A 19,976-nucleotide genomic window follows, 5' to 3' on the forward strand; every position below is an offset into this window, starting at 1 on the left:
TGTAGGGTTCAACAATAAGAAAAGCGCGGCGTTTGCTTTACTTGATACGTAAGGGTTCGCTCTTCCAAAAATGATTTGAGTGGACGTAGGGTACGGACTACATCACATCCTCAACAGTTTATTGGCCCATCTCTCCTTCAACGAAAATCCATCACATGGTGCCCGGCAAGTGTTTCTTCTTGTTGACAAAGGTCCAGTTGACTACATACCATGGAAGTTTTCAGGAGGCATCTGGACCGCCTTGACACCTCAGCAAATGAATTTGAAGAATATGAGGACGGCTGCAAGGAGGGCAAGAACATAGCAAATCGCAAGAGTGAGGTTGTTTTAGAGCCCAGATGTTCCGGGGGGCATGCAACAATGATTTGTGCATTTGGAAGAGGAGGAGACGATCTCCACGTCGCATCTTTTGGTCTTCTTTTTGGGAACGCAGAGCAGCAGCATGGAAAAATTCAAAAAGAATCCTTGGCGCTTCACTTCAAATCTGTATTTACAGAACCCTCATAATCAATCTCGAGCGTGAATTGTTTTCAAAGGAAGCAAGACAGTGTTTCCCACCTCCTATATTACACACCACCACTACCTCTTCAACGTCTTCTGCTTCTCCGCATCAACAACCACCTTCTCACCCGCAACTCTGAGTCCCTTCCTCCTCCTAACCTTATCGACATACCTCTTCGCGACATTCTCTCGATCCGCCAACTCACCCAAATCCTCAAGTTGATCTTCAGTGAACGGCACCCAGAAGGGATCCTCGTCTAGCATCTCAAAACCAGCGAACCTCAACTGCGGACTCGCAGATCCGGAACTGCGTTTCCGGATCTCGTCGCTGAAGCCGAATGACTCGGCGACGGGGAGAAGCGCGTTGATGGTGAAGGTCTGCGAGCCGGTGGTAGAAGCAGACGATGTTGAAGAGAGAGTTTCAGAGAGAATAGTTCCGCGACGGCGCGTCAAGACGGCGTAGACGCGACCGAGGACGTCGGTCGACGCTTGAATTTCACAGCTGTACATTGCGAGAAGCATGCGGGGTGACCAGTCCAGGAAGCCTTGGTGAATCGATGAGCGGACTGCTTTAATGACCTCACCGGTCAAGCGGCCGCGGTCTTGTGCGCTCTCATCATCAGGGATGTTGAGTATAACGTCTTCGAGAAACACTGCAATGCCTTGGACGGGCTCGGCACAGCAGGGACCTTGTGCGGTGGCGAGTTGGAAGGCGTATGCGATGGTAGAGGAGAAAGTGCGTGCGGATATGGTGCGGTCGGTGGAGTTGTCCGTGTCAGCATCTGGTGAAGACGATTCGCGGAGTCTGCGTAGGGTTAGCAATGAAGTCAAGATGCAGAGAGATGTACGCACGCTCTACCACATATCCCATCCTTGGTCGCGTCGACCAAGATGTTTGGTCCTATTCTCCGGGGACCAAAGGCTGTGATCTTCTCAATCACGTCGGTCCAGATCTCTTTCTGCCCCTTTGCCTCGGCAAACGCCTCCTTGAGCTGCTTCTTGAACTCTTCGAAGCTCAGACTCTGTCCGATTTCGCGTTGTTCAGCTTCTTGTATACCATCGTCCTCAGCACCGTGCACACGATGTGGGGCATGCTCTCCTTCGTCTTCGGCTCGTCGTTCGGAGTATAGCTTCTTAATCGCACCCGCATTCTTTCCTAGGAATTCAGTCACGCTAGATGGTAATGGACGGACTCGCAGGCGAACGGAAACGTGCTTGCTAGCAGTCTCACCAACAACGGTTCCTCGAGGTAGGTTGGGATCTTTAGGCGGATTCATCTCGGTCGCGGCCACTATCGACTCTCGGTAAGGTACAATAGCCTCACCGGCCTGAATCTCGCACTTGGCAAACCGCTCTTTGAGATCCTTTAAGCATCGCTCAAGATGCAGTTCGCCGGCTGTCAGGATAACATGCTCTCCACTTGGCAGCTGCTCGTACTCCGCACAAGGATCGCTTTGGACAAGAAGCTTCAAGCCTTTGATCATCTTGTCTAGATCGTATGGGTTCTCAGGTTCGAGCGCAACACGCACAATAGGTTCTGAACCCATCTGAACACCAGCAAGATTGGCAGATCCAGGAAGCTGAGAGCAGAGGGTGCCGGACTTTAGGATGTGGCCCTCAAGTCCACCAATGCCAAAGACGACACCAGCCGGCACTGAGGTCAATGGCTCCAAACCACGACCCATCATCAGATACAGGGCGGTGATTTTGACCTTCTGAGGCTCTGGAGCGGCATGCGGATTTGCTGGGGTGAATTTAGGGCCAAGAACGTAGACTTCGTCGCCAACGTTCAGGGTACCAGAGAAGATACGCGCGAATCCGATGAGATGCTCAGCTTCTACGTCTGGCTCTGGCGGCTCTTCGACAGGCGTCTCCGTTTCTCCAATAGCAGCAGAACTCAGGGCATCCGTGACCCCGCCGACGTCAGCATCCTCACCGTTTGCGATAGCCTGCTGCCGAGCAATCTCTGCCCTCTTCTTCCGTCCCATCTCCCTTGCCTCTTCAGCCGTGAGCGCACCACCTCTTCGCTTGTTCTGGGGCAATTCGCTAGACGGCACGGAGATCATCTTGCTGACATAGGCTACGACAGGATCGTCCTTGGAGGCTTTGAAGTTGGTCATGGCGTCGCGCACTTCTGGAGCAACGTAGTCGGCACCCGGCGAGCTATCGATGATGTCGGGCATGCGCTCAGATTGTGCTTTGGAAGGTGGAGGCAGGTATTCGGTGACTGAAACTAGTAAAGCAGTTGACAGTGGGAGCCAAGCTGCGAAGAGAGCCATTAGGAGTGCGCGAGGGTCGCGAGAGCGCATAATGTGTGCTGGAAGGTTAAGGTTGAGCGACTTGGTGATCTTCTCGACCAAAGCAGGATCTCTGTAATGAAAAGTATAAGTATATTGCTATGATACATGCGGATAAATCACATAAGGAAAGGAAATCCACGCACCCCTTCCCGTTGTTACCTCCTGTAGTGGCCTCGTATACGGCCCATATGTTGTCTAGGACAAGCTGGACGAACATGGGCTTTAGATGACGACCTTTGAGATGCTTGGAGCTGAGTACGCGCTTCGTCTTGGGGTCTAGGTAGAAATCGCCCCAAAGTACCTTTTCGAGAATGGAGCGCCTGATGCCTAGTTTTCGCTCATACAGGCTGGCGAACTGTCTTACCGTAAAGGCCCAGCCATCAATGGCACTGCCGAATATTACGTTGTTCTTCTCTGGGGCAAAGTAGATGTCCTCGTCGTCCTTCTCCTCGTACTCGGCGGGTGTGCTCGTGGTGTCAATGCTGTCGCCATTTTCTAGTATGGATGAGGATCGTGTTTCAGTATTCTCAGCTGCAGCATTTAGTCTCTCTTCCATCTTCTCGCGCCATCGGAGGTCATCCTCCATGCGCTCGCCTTGGTAGAAGCTGCCCATGACGGCGTTTACCTGTTCGAGCAGTTTGCTCAGATGTGTGTATGCCTCTCCAGGGCTCATCTTCAGTTCTGTAATTAGCCTGTCCATCTTATTGATGACGAGTAAAGGCTTCAGCTTCTCTATCCATGACTGTCGCAGCACTGTGACGGTCTGACTACACACACCTTCTACGGCGTCTACGAGCACGACAGCGCCATCGCAGAGACGCGATGCTGTAGAGACCTCGTAGCTGAAGTCTATGTGTCCGGGCGAGTCTATGAGGTTTATCAAGAATTCCTTCTGCTCTGGCTGTGCTTCGGGCGCGGACCGTCGCAGGAGGGAAAAGTATAGGGAGATGGCGGACGACTCCATGGTGATACCGCGCAACTGCTCGTCGGGTCTCGAATCGAGGTAGCGAATCTTGCCGGCAAGTTTGGGGGAGATGATCCCATTGGTGGCGATGAGGGCATCTGTAAGGGACGTCTTGCCATGGTCCTGCTGCATTCAGCACATGTCGCATCCACGCGCATAGTCAGCCAACATACCACGTGAGCTAAGATACAGATGTTCCTGATGCCATCAGCCGCCTGCTGCAGCGACACCAGCTTGTCGCTCGGAACGACAGGCATCCTGGGCGAGTGCGGTCGAGACTGGCCGCTACAAGGTCTGAGGCGGTTGTCGTGTTTCGCGTATCGAGGCAGGCCAGTAGAGGGCGGGGGAGGCCGTTTCACTGCAGATCAGAAGCGCGCAAGCCAAAATGGGCAAATTGGAGGAGGGGTCCAAAGTGCAGCAGGTGTTGAGGTTACAGATTTGTTGTGTGGTTTTGGACGATGGCGGCAGATATGGATGAAACAAAGGCGCTACCAAGGTCCCTGCCAAACCCATCGTCACTATGGCTCATTTTTTGGTGGCGGTCCAGCTGCACCAAGACGTCAGACCCTGCTGACATAGCCATATGCAACCCAACGGCCTCCCTGCCGAAGCGTCGCATGCATGCCCTCCCGCCTTGGATAGTGCTTGCTTCGTCGGCGGCCTCTCGTTTGACCTCACCACTTCGGCCTTCCTGCCTATGATGTCCTTATAGCCTGTGCGCCTGCTGTCGCTGGTGCGGGTTGCGCCCCATGCATTCCCCCTGTCCTTTCGCTCGCCTGCCGTCTGTCGATCTCCCATAACACTCGGGATATAACCAATGCGCTCGAGCATGCCAACGCCCCTATAGCCGACCTTCACTCATACCACCTAGCCTGCAGCCACTCATACCGCCCACCCCGCCTCCCGTGAATGTGACACCTACCGCCGACATGGCAGCGACACTGGACGGCCAGCACACGCCCACCAAACCCATTGCGATGCGCTCTGCTGGCATCAAGCTGGACCCGCCCAATGTACACAGCATCAAGACCGTCAGTGCCAGCATCGACATCATGTCGCCCGTCAACCAGAACGGCTGCTTCGAATTCGACCGCATCATCAAGGCCGGCACTGTCGTGAAGCGCACGAGGAAGACAAAGGCACGCACGCCGCCGACTAGTATGCCATGACGTCTACTAACACGTGCACAGCAATGGAAGCCCGTCTACATCGTCCTGCGCCCCAACTGCCTCTCAATTTACAAGGACAAGAACGAGACCAAGCTGCGACACCAGATCAACCTGTCCGAGATCACGGCAGTCGCGCGCCAGAGGGACTCGAAGAAGAAGATGGAGCACGTCTTTGGCATCTTCTCGCCCGCCCGCAACTACCACCTGGGCGCATCGACGGACAAGGAGGCTCAGGAATGGGTGCACCTTATACGCACCGAGGCACGCATCGGCGAACACGAGACTGAGATGACCATCATGAGCCCTACAGCCGGGAAGAAGACATTTGCAGGCTTTGGCCGGCCCAATAGAGAAAACATCGTTTCGAGCTCCTCCGAGACAGAGCCGAGGCCCACGAGTTCCGTCGCCCCAGAGAACATGCACAGCGCCCGACGTCCCTCACAAGCCCTCAACTACTCCGGCGGCGAGCGCGCCTCAATCTCCGACTTCGACTTCTCCGACACCAACCAAGCCTCCAACAACTCCCTGCCCCCTAGGACACCGCAACAGCAACGTAATGCGAGCCAGCAGAGCAGCATCGGCGCCACGCCCGACGATGAGCGCGTAGTATATCATGGCTGGCTATATGTCCTCAAGTCCAAAGGCGGTGTGCGCCAGTGGAAGAAGGTCTGGGTGGTCCTGCGGCCAAAGTGCCTTGCCTTCTACAAAAACGACGACGAATACTCGGCGACCCATATCATTCCCTTTACCAGTATCATCGATGCCGTCGACATAGATCCCGTCTCGCGAAGCAAGCAATACTGCATGCAGGTCATATGCGAGGAGAAGAATTACAAATTCTGCGCTTCAAACGAAGACTCGCTAGCCAAATGGCTAGGCGCGTTCAAGAGTTTGCTGGTCAAGAAGAAGGATGTGCCCCAGACACGCATACAGCAGGCAACTCCCAACACGATAAACATTCAACCCGCAACCCCGAGCCTCTTGCCTTCACCTATGTCACCGGCCCAGCAGCCTCTCGCCATTAGATGACCCCCGCTCGCCCTCCCAAAGCTCCTTCCAAACACCAATCGTACATACCCTGGCACCCGTATACTCTCCGACTAACCCACCCTCCACCGCCACCACTAATCGCGCCAACACTCCCTTGACACTATCTCCTTATGATACCATTACGATTTACGACTTCAGTTTTACCGCCGCCCATCGATGGGGCCCTTTGATACCAGTTGGATACTCTTGCTCGACGATATTGGATATTGCAGCATGTTCCCTCGCAGATTGTTTCCTTTGTCCACAGTTGCCAGATTTAGTGTGTAGTAGTAGGCCTTGTAATTGCCGGTCGCCCTTGATCTGGGCTTGAATTCAGATTTCTTAATTTTACTATTTGCACAATTTGTGACCGTTGCGAACTTACGATGGGACAATATTATCAAATATTCGAAGGATCGCGTGGCATGGCCTGGCGGCACGGCACGCGTGCTCCACTTGCAGCCAGTTTAAGATGGCTGGCCTGATCTGACGCTAGCGAGGAGCTGAGCTCGAAGCTCACTTGCAGAGCCTAGCGTCTGACCTCGCATCGCTTTAAACACATCATGTCTTCCTCCTTTTTGTTTCGTGACATTACAGTAGCTTTGTTCTGCATGCGCTTATTGTCGATGCATGGGGGGTCAGATGGAAGATACAGAAACCTCGCGGCGTCCCTCACGCCAGGATGAGGTTGTTTATCTGTGCGACCATCAGGGCTCTCGTTATGTTTTCCCATTCGATCGACTCCGGTCATATGAGGTACAACTTCCAAAACGAGCTTTTTCGTACTGACGAGAGACTTTCCAGTACTGACACGTTCTACAGGCTGCCAAACAGCTTTGGAAGGAGATATATCAGAATTCAAATCAAAGCCGCCGATCTAGGCAAGAAAAGATTGACAGCATCGAAGATGGAAGTTATAGGATACAGACTATCGACGGCGCGACCATCCTGCCCAGTGCTTGGGATGCTATCGTTAGACCGAATTCGACCATTCAAATTGAATTTACCGACAGTTCGCACATGAGTTCACCACCGCGGTCGCGGTCGCGGTCACGGTCACGACCAAGTTCGCGAAATGCACGTCGTGTAGAACGTGTTCGAGACAGTCCCGAGGATGTGCGTGCGGTTACCTTCGAGGTTCTGCATCCGATCTCGCCCACGCGAGGATCAGAAAGCGCCACCACTACAGAAGATGAGTCTACTGGAAGCTACGCCTTGGACAGCGATGAAGAATCACCTTTTGATGAGCACGATATCACTATTGACAGAATGCCGCCACCTCGTGATGTAGTGGCTCCAGTGGATAGTGAAGGCAACAAGCTCTCTTTCCAGGTGGAGACGAAGCGACTACACCTCGTGCCGCCCAAAGGACCGGGAAGCCAAGGAGAAGTTAAAGAAACGATAAGCGGGAACAAAGATGTGACCGAGAGCAATGTTGAAACAAGAAGAATGATCAAAGTATCGATGATGGAGTCTGAGGGTCGGAGTATGCTTCAAATCTGCACCCTACCAGGCCCGGAGAACACTCTGTTACAAGCGAGCGTCGCATTTACGTGGTACCACATCAGTGCTGCACAACTCGACTTTGATCGCTTCCGAAACCTTTGCTCTACCATCCCACATCTCTCAAGTCGCTTGCAAATCCTTACCGGCGAGATGTTGACAAAACTGCAAAGAGACAAAGTTAAGCCATTCCTAGGCGGTAAATTCATCGAGCCCGGTACCGTCCTTCGAGCAGATGAGTCTGATCAAACGGACCCTCATTCGGTCATATTCAGCTGCGTGCCCTATCTCGGCCTCGAGCAGGCGAAAACGAAGTCTCCTGGTTTAGACAATCCTCTGTTTCCGCCACGCACCTTGATGCAGTCGTTCTACCCATATGAGCCAGTTCGTGAGCGAGACGAGGAGCAATCCTACAGGAAATTCAACAACGATCACTCCCACAACATCATCCACGTTCCGAACCTTTGGATCATGAATATTGGATCAAGTGTCGTCGTAACATGCGGACATGAGCCTCTTCCTACGACTATGGGAAGGTCAATCAATATTGTTGAAGGAGATATCAAGCAGCTGGGCAAGAAAAGCACTGTGGAGAACGAGCTGACAACTGTTCGTATCACCAATCTCGACGGCCGTAAATTTGATTTTCCTATCAGCAGCTGCAGGTCCTATTTTCAGCTGGAAGCGAGAACTCTCGAGCTCAATTACACCCCTGGAGATCGCGTGCTTGACAGTTGGATCAAAATGGAACTTCAAACACGAGATAGCAGTATGATCGTTGGCCCTAGAGACTGGAAGAGGGTTGTTACCCGAGCAGCCGATCTTGTTGTGATCAATATCACGATTTCAAGCGACCAAGACGATCGTAGGCCAGGTGAAGATGCATCTAACTCCGGCCAAGCGGCAGTAGAATCCTCCACATCAGTCCCACCTTTTTTTAACTGGCCGCAGTCCAACAACAACGGTACATCGAGGAGTGACGGAAAGTTCACAGCCCCTAGTACATTGAACCCACACGGGCTCACCACTTGCTTGGATCAGGTGGAAAAGGCCATGACATCTAAAACCCTAGAACATCCTCGTGACTCTGTCGACTACGCTTTTGCATCGACTGATTATTACCAAGCCTTGCCTGAGGCGAAGTACAGTGATGTTTGCACGCATCAAGCCGAATTGAAAGACCGCGCCAAACGAGCAAGGCAACCAGTGTCAGGCATTACGTTCCATCAAAGAATCGTTAGGACTCAAATCTCTGACATTCTCGAGCGATCAGCGGAACTCTTCGACACTATCCAGGCAACTTTGAAACTCTTCGTCAATGACTTGGATTGTAGCGTCACACTGCGCAAAATTTCGGGCGCCTTGGAGAACATCAACAACTATGTGAGCTCCATAGAACAACGTGGATCATTTGAACCTGGCCACAAGCCCTACTCTGATCCTGAGTGGAAACATCCCGATTTGGTTGATCGTGCCTGGTACATTCGCACCTCTGCTCATTCCCATCCGGTGTCACTTCCGGATGCCAGTGACAGACTGAAGAAGTCAGTCTTACGTTGCAGGCGGTGTAGTAAAATGAGGTCGTTCGACAACCCACAGGTTGCATTACATCATGTTGAGCGACATGCAACAAAGTCTATGGATGCAACGGGAGTAAACACTGGCTCAAGGCCTGATAAGCCCTTGCAGATTACACCTTTGGATACAAATGTACACGACTGGGTGATCAATGACGCGCAATACAGGCTCGAATATACCAATGACGGTGCTTTAGCAATACTTACTCAAGCCGGCACAGCCGCGAAGGATATGTTTGTTCAAGCAAGGGATCTTGCTGAAGGAGTTCAGAATGAAGATGGGCAGATGTCCTCGCTATATAATAGGCCACAGGAATTTGTAGAAGCATTTCGCAGAATTATTGTCTTCTATCTAGCGATTGAGCGAGCGTTACACGAAACTAGAAAGGTCTACGAGCAGGATGATTTTCTCCGGGACACTTACAACCTGCCATATTCGGAGATGGGTCTTGGTGTACTAAGGGGCTTTGGCAAGGACGCACAACGATCGCTGCGTGTTACTCGGCTTGCATTGTGCAAAATGGCCAGACCGGAACCGCCACTTGATATATCCAAGCATCTCTCCCTGGGACCGGAATTCGTATGCGCATGGTTGATGAGGAGGCTGCTGGTGAAGCCTTTCGAAAAGTCCAAGACCGTAGGCGACATGTTCCGTGAATACGTGACCACGGTTGTAAGTGTACCTTCCTTCCATGCTAGATGATCCTAGCAGAGAGTTTAGCAACGTACCATGAGTAAACAACAGCACAAACACCACAAAAGGACTTCCTTAGTTCTAGCTAACTCTCTCTAGCAATTCGAAGTTAACGACCGACCAAGCAAGCGCCTCCTTCGGGCCATCAATCTCATCCAAGAAGAGTTGCAAGTCTTGATCTCAGTAAACACGTGGCAAACTAATCTTGTTCAAAACTACTTGAGCGTTCTTGAAGACTCGACGTACGAAGCAGACATGCCATCTCGTCGAGGCATGTTTCCATATGAGCGCACTCTGATCGATACTTGTCTAGACCATCTCTCCTTGGCTCGAGAAGACTATGTGGATCTTATTCGCCGTTGCGGCCCACTCTCTGATCGTACAAAGCAGATGCTTGAGATCAATGAAGAAGATCACGGCAAGGCCATTATGGTCTTCACAGTCGTTACGGTCATCTTCCTGCCGCTTTCATTTGTCACCAGCTACTTCGGCATGAATACAGCTGATATCAGAGACATGAACCAGAAGCAAAGTCTGTTTTGGAGTGTTGCTATACCACTGACAATTGTGACGGTGGGCTCCTGCTTACTCATCGGGTATAACGGCGATGACATACGCCATTCGATGGCATCAATCTACCACAAAGCTCTGGGACGCGATGAGAAGACCATCGAAGCTGGTGGTATAAGTGTACCACAGCGGAAACGTCCACTGAAGCTCAACAGCGGATCTAGCAGCACAACGGATTCCTTCAGCGGGGCCGGCGAAGCCGAATTCGCCAGTCCATTACCCGAGATACCTACCAGGGCATATCAATTTGAGACAGAAGATGCGTGGTACAATTCGCGCTACGAAACGACCCCCCAATGGCACGTATCACAGGAACGTATATACCGACCCGAAGTTCGAACACAGTCTTACGCCGAGCCCATCTCCATGGCACCACAACCACCACCGCCTCCTCCTCTGCCGGTGCCACGATACAGGTCTTCACGCCTAGATGACTACGATATGTACGACGAGTTCGTATCAGGGACACCCAGGAGAGAAAAACGTCGCTATGATGATATCTATGCAGACCCACGTGAGCGATCTCATTCCAACTACTACTACTCCAATCGAACAAGGCCATACCGTTCAGTTCGCCGAAGCAGTATCGAAAGCATCCTGCGCAGCGGCCCACCACCAATCTCAACACGATCAGATGTACGACGAGCGGGAATACATGGCGCTACAACTGCCTCACACCGAAGGGTATACGATGAGGATGAATGGTCGAGGGACCACGGAGATGAATATAAATGGGTCAAGAAGTCACGAACCCGAAATCAAAGGCATGACAGAGACGATAGACGCCATACAGTAAGACATGCGGTACCTGTTTCTGATGAGTATGGGGTTCCTGAGCGGCGGCAGCGATCTACGGGTATCGTTCGCGAGGACACATGGTAAAGCTGGATCAGGCCATTCAATGAAAAAAAGAGACACACTGTTTCTTCCTTTCACAGCTGTACTTCTACTATTGGATGAAAACTCACCGTTTGTAACATGCGATACCAACATGCTCCACATGCTTCGTGTTTGCGTGAAGAATAGCATCACATTCAAGTGAAGATGGAACGAAGTTTTCAAGCACCTATGCATTAACTATTACTACAGGAAGATGTCAGTAGCGACAAACTAGCAATTTTGTTCAACCAAAGCCCGTTAACAGGATAAGGTCAGCCCTTGCAGCTACTTCCTCATTACGGGCGCAATTATTCTCCTCCATGTTCCACCATACGTTGAAAACAAGAAAGAACAACCAAAAACGTGCCATTTTCTACTCATGTGCGCATGCGCCGTGGCGCAATCGTGGTATCATCCATGATCAAAAGGTAGGAAAGTCGTAATTATGACTTGCGGCCCCCAAGCATACCGGGTATCACTGGTCGACGAACAAGCATCTAAGCGCGGCCCTGGAAGACAGGGTTCTGGTCACCGAAGGTAGTGTTGTACTCTCCAGGGGCCGGAGCACCAGAGGGGTGAGTGGCAGAGCTGGTACCGGTAGCGGGGTTGTTAAGACCGGTAGATCCAAGGCCAGATGAACCAAGACCAGATGAGCCAACAGGGGCGCCGGTGCCAGTGGTGTTGAAGGCATCGTCGACCTGAGTGCCGAAACCGTGGCTGCCACCAGTGGTGGAAGGAATACCGCCAGCCAAACCAGAGGCAGGAGCGCCACTAGTCAGACCTTGACCACCAGTAAGGCCTTGACCGCCAGTAAGACCTTGACCGCCAGTAAGACCTTGACCACCCGTAAGGCCTTGGCCACCAGTGAGGCCGGAACCTCCAGTAAGACCCTGGCCACTAGTGAGGCCTTGACTAGCACCAAGACCACCAGCATTGCTGTACTGGCTATCGTACTGGTTTGCTGATGGGTTGAGGCCTTGCGAGGCACCAAGACCACGAGACTCGTCACCCGAGCTACCGTAACCGCCCGCACGGCCGTGAGGCTTGCGAGTGACCTTGCCAACCTGGGGCAGGCTGGAGGTCTCCTTGGCAGAGCCAATAGAGAAAATGGGGCTTTCCCACCTGTCACCCTTGGCAGCAAGTTCCTTGTACTCGGTAGCCTTGGAAGAGATACCTCCGGGCAAGGAGATGTTCTTGAAAATGGAGTCGTGCTGAGTGACAGCCATGTTGACTTGGGTGTCGCTGGCCTTCTCCTTGATCTGCTCCTTCTTCTGCTTGCCCTGCATGATGCGGTGCTGCACAGCAGAGGCGTAGCGCTGGTACATGTTCTGGATGTTCTGAGGGTCGGGGTTGCGCTTGGCCTCAGCCTCGGCACGGTCTGCCTCAGTCTTGATATCGAAGAGAATGCCGTCAATCTGGTTAGCGGAGTCCTTGATCTGCTTTTCCAAGACCTTCTGAATAACAGGACGCATGACCTTCAGGAGAAGAGGCTTGAACATGTTGAAGAGGAGCTTGTGGTTGCTCTTCTTCATCTTGATCTGAAGGTTCTTAATGTCAGACTCAACCTTGGTGACCTTGAAGAAGTGGGTCTGCGCGTTGTTCTCGCGGGCCTTGTCAGCAGTCTCCATCTCGACCTTGAAGCTGAAGCCGGAGCCTCCCATGAAGATGTCCATAACACCCTTGTCGGTGATGGAGGGGAAGCCCTGCTTGCGCTTGATGTAGTATGAGACATCCCTGAGGTCCATCTGTACACCCGAGACTGAGAGCATAACTTTGTTCTTGTTCTTGCTCGAGATGGACTTGCGTCCCCAGCGCCAGTAGTTGTCTGAACCAAACTCCAACGAGTTCGGGGCAAGGTTGTCACCCTCAATGACTAGGTTCTCAACGACGGCATCGACCATTGAGTCGCTGTATTCGATACGTGGGATGGGTACGTAGCGGACGTTCTCGAAGATGGAAGGTAGGATGACGTCGCTCAAGTCCTTAAGAAGGTGAGGCTTGAAGACGGTCTGGCCATTCTCATCCTGACCGAGGTCAAGGAAGAGCTTGTTGACGGACTGAGCGAACTGCTTGTTCTGAGGGTCAGCGTCGAACTGCTCGCCAATGAACTTGAACTCGTCAGCGATGCGGTCAGTGTGGCCACGGTAGCGGCCACGGAGGAGGCGGTGACCGTCATCGTAGATCTGGTTCCACTCCTCGTTGCTGCGGTCCTCAAGGATGAAACCTTGCTGCTGTAGGGTCTTGCGAATGAAGTGGTTAATGCGAGTGAACCAGTTCTTGAGCTCAGGGTCCTGGTCGGCGTCCTTGTAGACCTGGTTGATGGACTCGATGAGGTCGTCGAAAGAGGTGTTGTTAGCGAAACGCTCGAGCAGAGTCTTCATGTTGGTCAGCCATTTGTTTTCGGAAAGGAAGCCTAAATACGCACCTTGAGATTAGCTTCAGCATTAGTTAGAGCATCATTCTGATGCGCACCTTGAACGGAGCCCTTGCCCTGCTGACCTAGGTTCCTACCATGGCCAGAGTACTGCTCGGCGAGGCTGAGGAGAGTCTCGATGGCACGCTGGTAATCCTGGTGTCCCTGAATCTCGACGACCATCTTCTTAAGACGCCAGATTGTTTGCTCGCGACGCTCCTCAGGCATCTTGCCCTTGAGGTAGTTGTTCATCTGGTCACGACGGGCGCGAGCCATGTTCTTGTCCTCCTCAGAAGTGTTCGCGTCAACCTTCTGCTTGGCAGTCTCCAAAGCACCGCGAGCATCGATACCAGTGCTCTGACCAGACTGGCCCTCATGGGCGCCGAGCTGGGCGGTATGTTGAGGATCACGAGAACCGTCTGGGTTGGCAGCCTGGTTGATGTCCTTGGCATGCTCCTTCAACTCACTCTTGGTCTCGTCCCTGTTCTTGTTGCCAAAGGGCAGGCTGTTCTTAGCTTGGTTGCGGAGGTTCTCGCGGTTCAGGTCGGAGGTGTCGTGCCAGGTGTTGTCCTCAGCAGGCTCGTCTAGGCGGTTAAGACGGTCTTCTGAGGGCTTGACCTTGTTGGCGGTGTTTTGAGCGGCATCGCCAGCCATGTCACGAAGAAGGACGGTAGCATCTGAGAGGAGCTTCCTGAACTGGCCATTGCTGATGATGAGGGTGCCGAGAGTCCGTAGACCATTGAGCGCCTCGTTTCCATGTTGCTTTGCTGTGTCCTTATCAACAGGGGCATTAGGAAGGTTGGCGCTATTGCCTCCGAGGTGCTCTGCCTGCCAGATGAAGTCCTGGAGGAGGTTACCCTCGTTCTTGGTAAGAAGTAGGATCTTGGCCTGCTCGATGACACTCTTTAGGTCGGAGACCAGGTGTTGGCCTTCGCTTGACAGTTTCTTAGACGGTGAGTTGAGTGCCCTATGTGCGAGCGCCGAGTTGAGCGCAACATCGATCTGCTGGTTGGAGGGGACCTTTCCATTAGAGAAGGCTAGAGGTGGTTAGCTTCATTTATATTGCTGGTGCGACGCGTCAATTGCACGTGTTGACTTACCTTCGACGATGCCGTAAAGTTGTAGCTTGTTGTTAACGTCCTTCTCCTTCTGCTTCAAGTCCACTGGACCTGCTTGGTGTTAGTAATGTTTTGAGGGCAAAGCGGGGTAGGTATACATACGGTTTACGGAACTCATGGTGTAGGACTGCTTCTGTGGGTATCAAGGTGGGGTATCAAAATGCGGACGCAGAGCTGAAAAACAATGGGAGGTAGGGTGGATGGGTATTTCGAGGTAATGGGTATCAGTGTGGTTTGTGTGGGAGGGAAGGCGGGTGAGGGCAGAAGCAGCTTTGTATTTGCGCTGGCTGGGTAACACGCGCGATTGCAGCAACTACGTCACTCAGTCGTAGCTTCCCGCTTGTGAAGAGTCTGGGCTTGGAACAGCGACCGACCACGGCCAACTTGCTTGACCCCGCGACTACCGGCCATGATTTTCCCGCTGCCATCGATCGAGTGCCGTGGACGTGCAGAGAAAGCAGCGCGGCAGCCCAATTCCCTGATGATGTGTCGTCCAATGCCACAATGGTGCACGCTTTCTCTAGGGCACGAGGCCAACCACGCCCGAACGAGGTCGCCCTGGCCTGTATGACGAGCCTATGGATATGTTTGGGGGATCGATCGGCGCCAGGTTGCCCAAAAGATGCCAAAACATGTGTCCCGGTTGCGTCATGGGTAATTGAGCTGTGCGCCACAATCTCCATTCCGTCTTATGCGAAGTGTGGCGCCAACCCTCGTATGCAAATTCTTCCCTGCAACTACCCGGAAATCTTTTCGACCGTGCATTTCCTGACTTCCTTTGCTTGTAACACCCTCTCAGTCAAACCACAATATGACCGTCCACGGCCACCCCTTCCAGTTTGTGTTGTTTTATGCGCCACATGTGAAATACCAAGCTTTCCTTGGCGACACGCTAGACGGCTGGCCCACTACTAGCGCGAGTACCGCCGGCCACACCGCTCGCACGATGACGACGTCCATCTTCCAGTTCACGACATCCAATCTCGTGGGGCGCCAGCTCATTCGCCACCGATACACTTCAATGGGTCCTGCTGGCGCGTCGCTCTCATGTTCCCAAGGCCATGAGCGCCACACACGCATCAAACAGCTTCTACCCCAGCACGTGAAGTTCGGAAACTGGGAAATTTCAGACAAGGCCAATCCTGGAAGCGCTCTCCCTTCAGATCTGCCCGCCTTGAACGATCTTACACACAGACTTCTCGACGTGCCTGCGTGGTAAGGGCGAAGATCAGCCGATGCACTAAGCCTGTCAGCCGCTGTCTGTGCCCCAGCGTACATCACTACTTGTTTCCAAGTGTTAGAGATGCTCTTATGCTCCTGTCGCCAGTGCTTGGTACGTTCCGAGGCATAGATTCACTTTAACCAAACACACGAACCATTGGCGGATTAGTCTACGAACGACACATCTAAGCGCACCGCAACCACACCGGCCGCTTCTACCGGCTTGTCACTCCTAGTCCCGTGTGAACGCAGGAGAACATCTTCCCAGAGGCATTTGGCGTGCTTTGCCGCATTACTTCTACGCGTCGATAACCCACGGAGAACCGCAACGATGCCGTTTTTCTCGAGATGACAGAGTACGGCAAAGCGATCGAGCTGTGATTCGAGTATATCAAGAATATCGAGTAGACTAGTGACAACGGGAAAGAAATGGGCAAGGAGTACAATTGAGCGGACCGTTGAGTATTTGTTCATGACAGTCGGTAATTAGTTTCCATCTACATAATGTGGCGGTTCCTTGCGAGTTTGTGGGTTTGGCTGATGATTATCTAGCGACACAGCATTTACCCGTAGGTCAACTCGCTACACCCATCTTTTTGTCTTTTGTACAACTCCGCAGCCCACTCCTAAGGTGCTAGCTAGACATGGAAGAAGTTCTCGATGGCCGATCAACCTCGACAACAAGTACACCGATAATATTCTTCATGACTGTAACCGATTAGTGATTAAATTTGACGAAGATATGAAGATACGCGGGAGCGCTTGCTGCGATACCGTTGACGTTGTGACTTACAATGTACACATCGCTTGCCTCCGCCTTCGCGTTATACGAAGGCTACTTACTGGCGATAACAGAGACAATGCTCTCTGACAGGGCTGTTAGCTTTGAAGTAAGAATGAGTGGAACAGGTAGCAAGCGAAGGGTGCTGTATGACACAAACTTGATTCATTACCACGTTGTTTCGAGTCAATCGGTAGCATGGAACATGACTCGGAAAGATTCTACAGGAGAATATATATACTAGCGAGGAGCAAGATTTTCCTTTCCTCAGCGGTGCTAGGAGTACCAAGATTCTCGCGGAAAGGTTGTCGCAGCTCTAGGATGCCGTACTCGAGGGAGTAATCGGAGACGGATAAGTGAGAGGCCATGGTGGAAACTACTGTAGAACTGCAGGGAGTAAGCAATACAGTGTTGGGGAACCGGCGGAGTATTGTAGTAACCCGAATTGGGCGTTAGCAGACCGTAAGGGGAGTCAATATATTACATCGTGGATCGGTAATGGGAGTCGCGGGGTGGGGTTAGGAGTCGTTGCGGTCGAAAAGGTATCTACACATCCTCAAAGCTTTCCTTTTGTGCGAAAGCGAGCTAAATACCTGTGATAGAGTATATGCGACATTATACAATCCGTCTCGTTGTTTTAGCTCTTGCGACAAGATAGTCACTCCAATTCTTCCGGATCGCCGTCAACAACACTTCAAACTTGTCAACTTTATGAGCGAATGCTTTATCGGACCAGCAGCAATTGTAGTCATATGTGCAATCACAAACGTCGAGTCGCTTTCGGACGCCACCGTCACACGGCTGTTGCTCTTCCCCCAACTTCATAAGCGTGTCGATCAAGTAAACTGTGTGGATGAAATCTGGTATGTAAAATGGTCTAAAGAACTGCGTTTTGTCACCTACACTACCAAGTCGACGATATTAAACATCCCCTCTTTACTCACGACATTACTTCCGGCCATTTCCACGAAGCAAGTAGCCGCCATTCTCATCATCGTCACCAATCGGCAACATTTCAGCCTTCCTAACAGCCCTGAACAAAAACCCCGGGTGTAGGATCGCCATGGTGGCCACCACCCCAAACATCAGCGCCGCATCGAAGATATACAAGTACGCCTCTGTCTGATAAACCTTGCTCTCCGGCCCCTCCACGAACTCTGCCAGCCGGAATATGCTCCGCACAACGACTAGCATGCTAACGCTGTACAAAGCCCACATGTAACGCTGCCATTTTACATGGGTCCGGAGTGACGTGGATGTGGGTTCGTTATTGAGCCTCCGGTGGAAAACCACAGCCATCAAAATGAAGAAGGCAAAAGCGACCAACTGCGTACCCAGCCCGGCGATCACGATTGTGTTTCCTTGTTTAACTCCATCGGGATCCCCGGAAGTCTGCATCGCGGATCCCATAATCTGACAAACAAAAGAGCCGATGTCAATTACAACGTAGATTTTCGTGGTCCAGCGCGGGTTCAGCACAGCGTGGTGTGTAGCATCGAGAGCGCGAATGAGGCGGCCAAGAGTCATGTAGATGGTCGCTGCGAGAAGCGGCGCGGCCGCCAGGATGAGCATGAGTTGTATGAGGTAAGGACTACCGTTTCGGATATTGGATGAGGACCATGCGCGGCCATAGTAGCCTGCTGCTTCGCCTATGGGTTTGACAATTAGTGGTACTGCGTGGACGAATAGATGGGGTATGGTGACGCACCCACGCAACCCAGAACGAACGGAATAAAGAACCAACTTCGCAGTGGTATGAGCATGATAAGGTGAGTGAAGCCTCCGATCGCGAATAGTACTAGGAATGCGTAACCAGCGGGTCCAGAAGGCGTGTAAGGGTAGAGGTCGAAGTCTGCTTCACCTCTGGAAATGAGACCGTGAGACGCCATTTGTGATGGCGATAAATGCAGTTTGATAAGAAAATAAAAACACAAATGAATCGAGATAATGGAGGACAAGATAGGGGGTAGTGAAGCAGATGACAATGGCTTCAGTTGATCGTTACCGACGTTACTATATACTTTTTTCCTAACGTCCCTAGGTTCTCGCATTCATCTCTTACGCTCTCTTGTCTCTCTCAAGCATTACTTTAAGAGGCGCAGTGCCGCGCGGCATCTTCTCGGTTTGGTGTTCGGATGTTTCGTGTTAGTCTGCGGGTCTCGTTGCGGAAGAGAATACGTGGTAATACGAAATAATGCGCACCAGATTACGCGATTAAACGAGGCCGCTTACGGTTTCTCTTTTTGGCAAGTACAAAGTTGCTTCTCTTACTTAAAATTTCTTCTGTCCGCCTGAGAATCCAAAGGTAACCCATATGGTAATCTTACAAACTCTATCCATCCGATCTTCGCCGCAAGCAATTAGCTGCTTGAGAACTTCAATGCAAAGAAGGGGAAGCGGTCTAATCCATGGAATTCGATTGATCCTGCGCTTCAGTTGGTGTTACAATTTCTTTTGAGTAAGTCCAATCTAGCCTTCTTTCGCCACTTGCGCTTTGGCAATAAGGGAAAGCACGACGAATTTCCACCGGTGTGACCGGAATCCCCTACGTTACGAAAGGCCATCCCACGAGCGAAAAAGAGAAGGAGAAGAGCAAGTGGTTACAAAAGAGCTGGAAAATATGGCTTAGTGCCTGAAATGCGTATTTTGCGACTTTTCTAGTCAAGATCGCCGATGGCCAAACTCATGCTATGATGAGTGCATCATATCAATCTGTCGAGAAAAAGGGAGGATGCGTGTTTTATTCTGATGGATGAGGCGTAAAGGTCAAACACGAAGGACCAGAACCCGATATCATGTCAGTATGCACGTTTTGTGTTCTGTCTTGCGTTCTGACTCGTGCGTGAGACGGCTCATGCATACTTTATTAGAGATAAGGAGAATCATCCAGAAGAGTACTCCGAGCCTTTCTGGTCTTTGGAAAAGCACAACGGGAAAGGTGAACTCGGCTGCGCAATAGAGACGGCAGTTTTCCGCGATATTGTCGCGACACTTATTCAACAGGTCCACGGCGCCGAGATGCAACGTCAGTAGATTGTATCCGAGATGATTGACTCGAACATTGTTGTACAGGAAAGTTTCGTCATGGATCCCGTGAAGCCTACTTGGCCGAGGCAATTCCTGACCCGAAATTTCTGGAAGAAGCTAGCTGAAAGACCGTATGGCAAGCAAGTGACTTAGGATGAAATGGTTTCATTGTCAAGACTTAGCACGTACGTCTTGAGTTCGTGGTCGGCTGTCAATCTTGTGATATCGGG

General features: G+C 51.8%; 4 protein-coding genes across 4 annotated transcripts; 1 reads left to right on the top strand and 3 right to left on the bottom strand.

Annotated features, from left to right (window-relative positions):
- Positions 1-579: 579 nt before the first annotated feature.
- Positions 580-4,022, bottom strand: ALTATR162_LOCUS10382 (uncharacterized protein; the record flags this gene model as incomplete). Its single annotated transcript, XM_043318018.1, has 4 exons — positions 580-1,306; positions 1,354-2,871; positions 2,945-3,888; positions 3,939-4,022. 4 exons carry the CDS (start codon positions 4,020-4,022, stop codon positions 580-582), a joined length of 3,273 nt encoding a protein of 1,090 aa, XP_043173953.1.
- A 672-nt stretch (positions 4,023-4,694) lies between these two features.
- ALTATR162_LOCUS10383 (uncharacterized protein) lies at positions 4,695-11,189 on the top strand (the record flags this gene model as incomplete). The annotated part of the gene is made up of 4 exons (XM_043318019.1): positions 4,695-4,880; positions 4,956-5,846; positions 6,786-9,716; positions 9,837-11,189. The coding sequence occupies 4 exons, from the start codon at positions 4,695-4,697 to the stop codon at positions 11,187-11,189; spliced, it is 5,361 nt and encodes a 1,786-aa protein (XP_043173954.1).
- Positions 11,190-11,683: 494 nt separating this feature from the next.
- On the bottom strand, positions 11,684-14,835 carry ALTATR162_LOCUS10384 (uncharacterized protein; the record flags this gene model as incomplete). The annotated part of the gene is made up of 4 exons (XM_043318020.1): positions 11,684-13,561; positions 13,612-14,636; positions 14,700-14,768; positions 14,820-14,835. The coding sequence occupies 4 exons, from the start codon at positions 14,833-14,835 to the stop codon at positions 11,684-11,686; spliced, it is 2,988 nt and encodes a 995-aa protein (XP_043173955.1).
- A 2,832-nt stretch (positions 14,836-17,667) lies between these two features.
- ALTATR162_LOCUS10385 (uncharacterized protein) lies at positions 17,668-18,608 on the bottom strand (the record flags this gene model as incomplete). Its single annotated transcript, XM_043318021.1, has 2 exons — positions 17,668-18,368; positions 18,428-18,608. 2 exons carry the CDS (start codon positions 18,606-18,608, stop codon positions 17,668-17,670), a joined length of 882 nt encoding a protein of 293 aa, XP_043173956.1.
- Between the last annotated feature and the right edge of the window lie 1,368 nt (positions 18,609-19,976).

Source organism: Alternaria atra (assembly GCF_907166805.1).
Source record: "Alternaria atra isolate CS162 genome assembly, contig: 32, whole genome shotgun sequence".
Taxonomy (NCBI): Eukaryota; Fungi; Ascomycota; class Dothideomycetes; order Pleosporales; family Pleosporaceae; genus Alternaria; species Alternaria atra.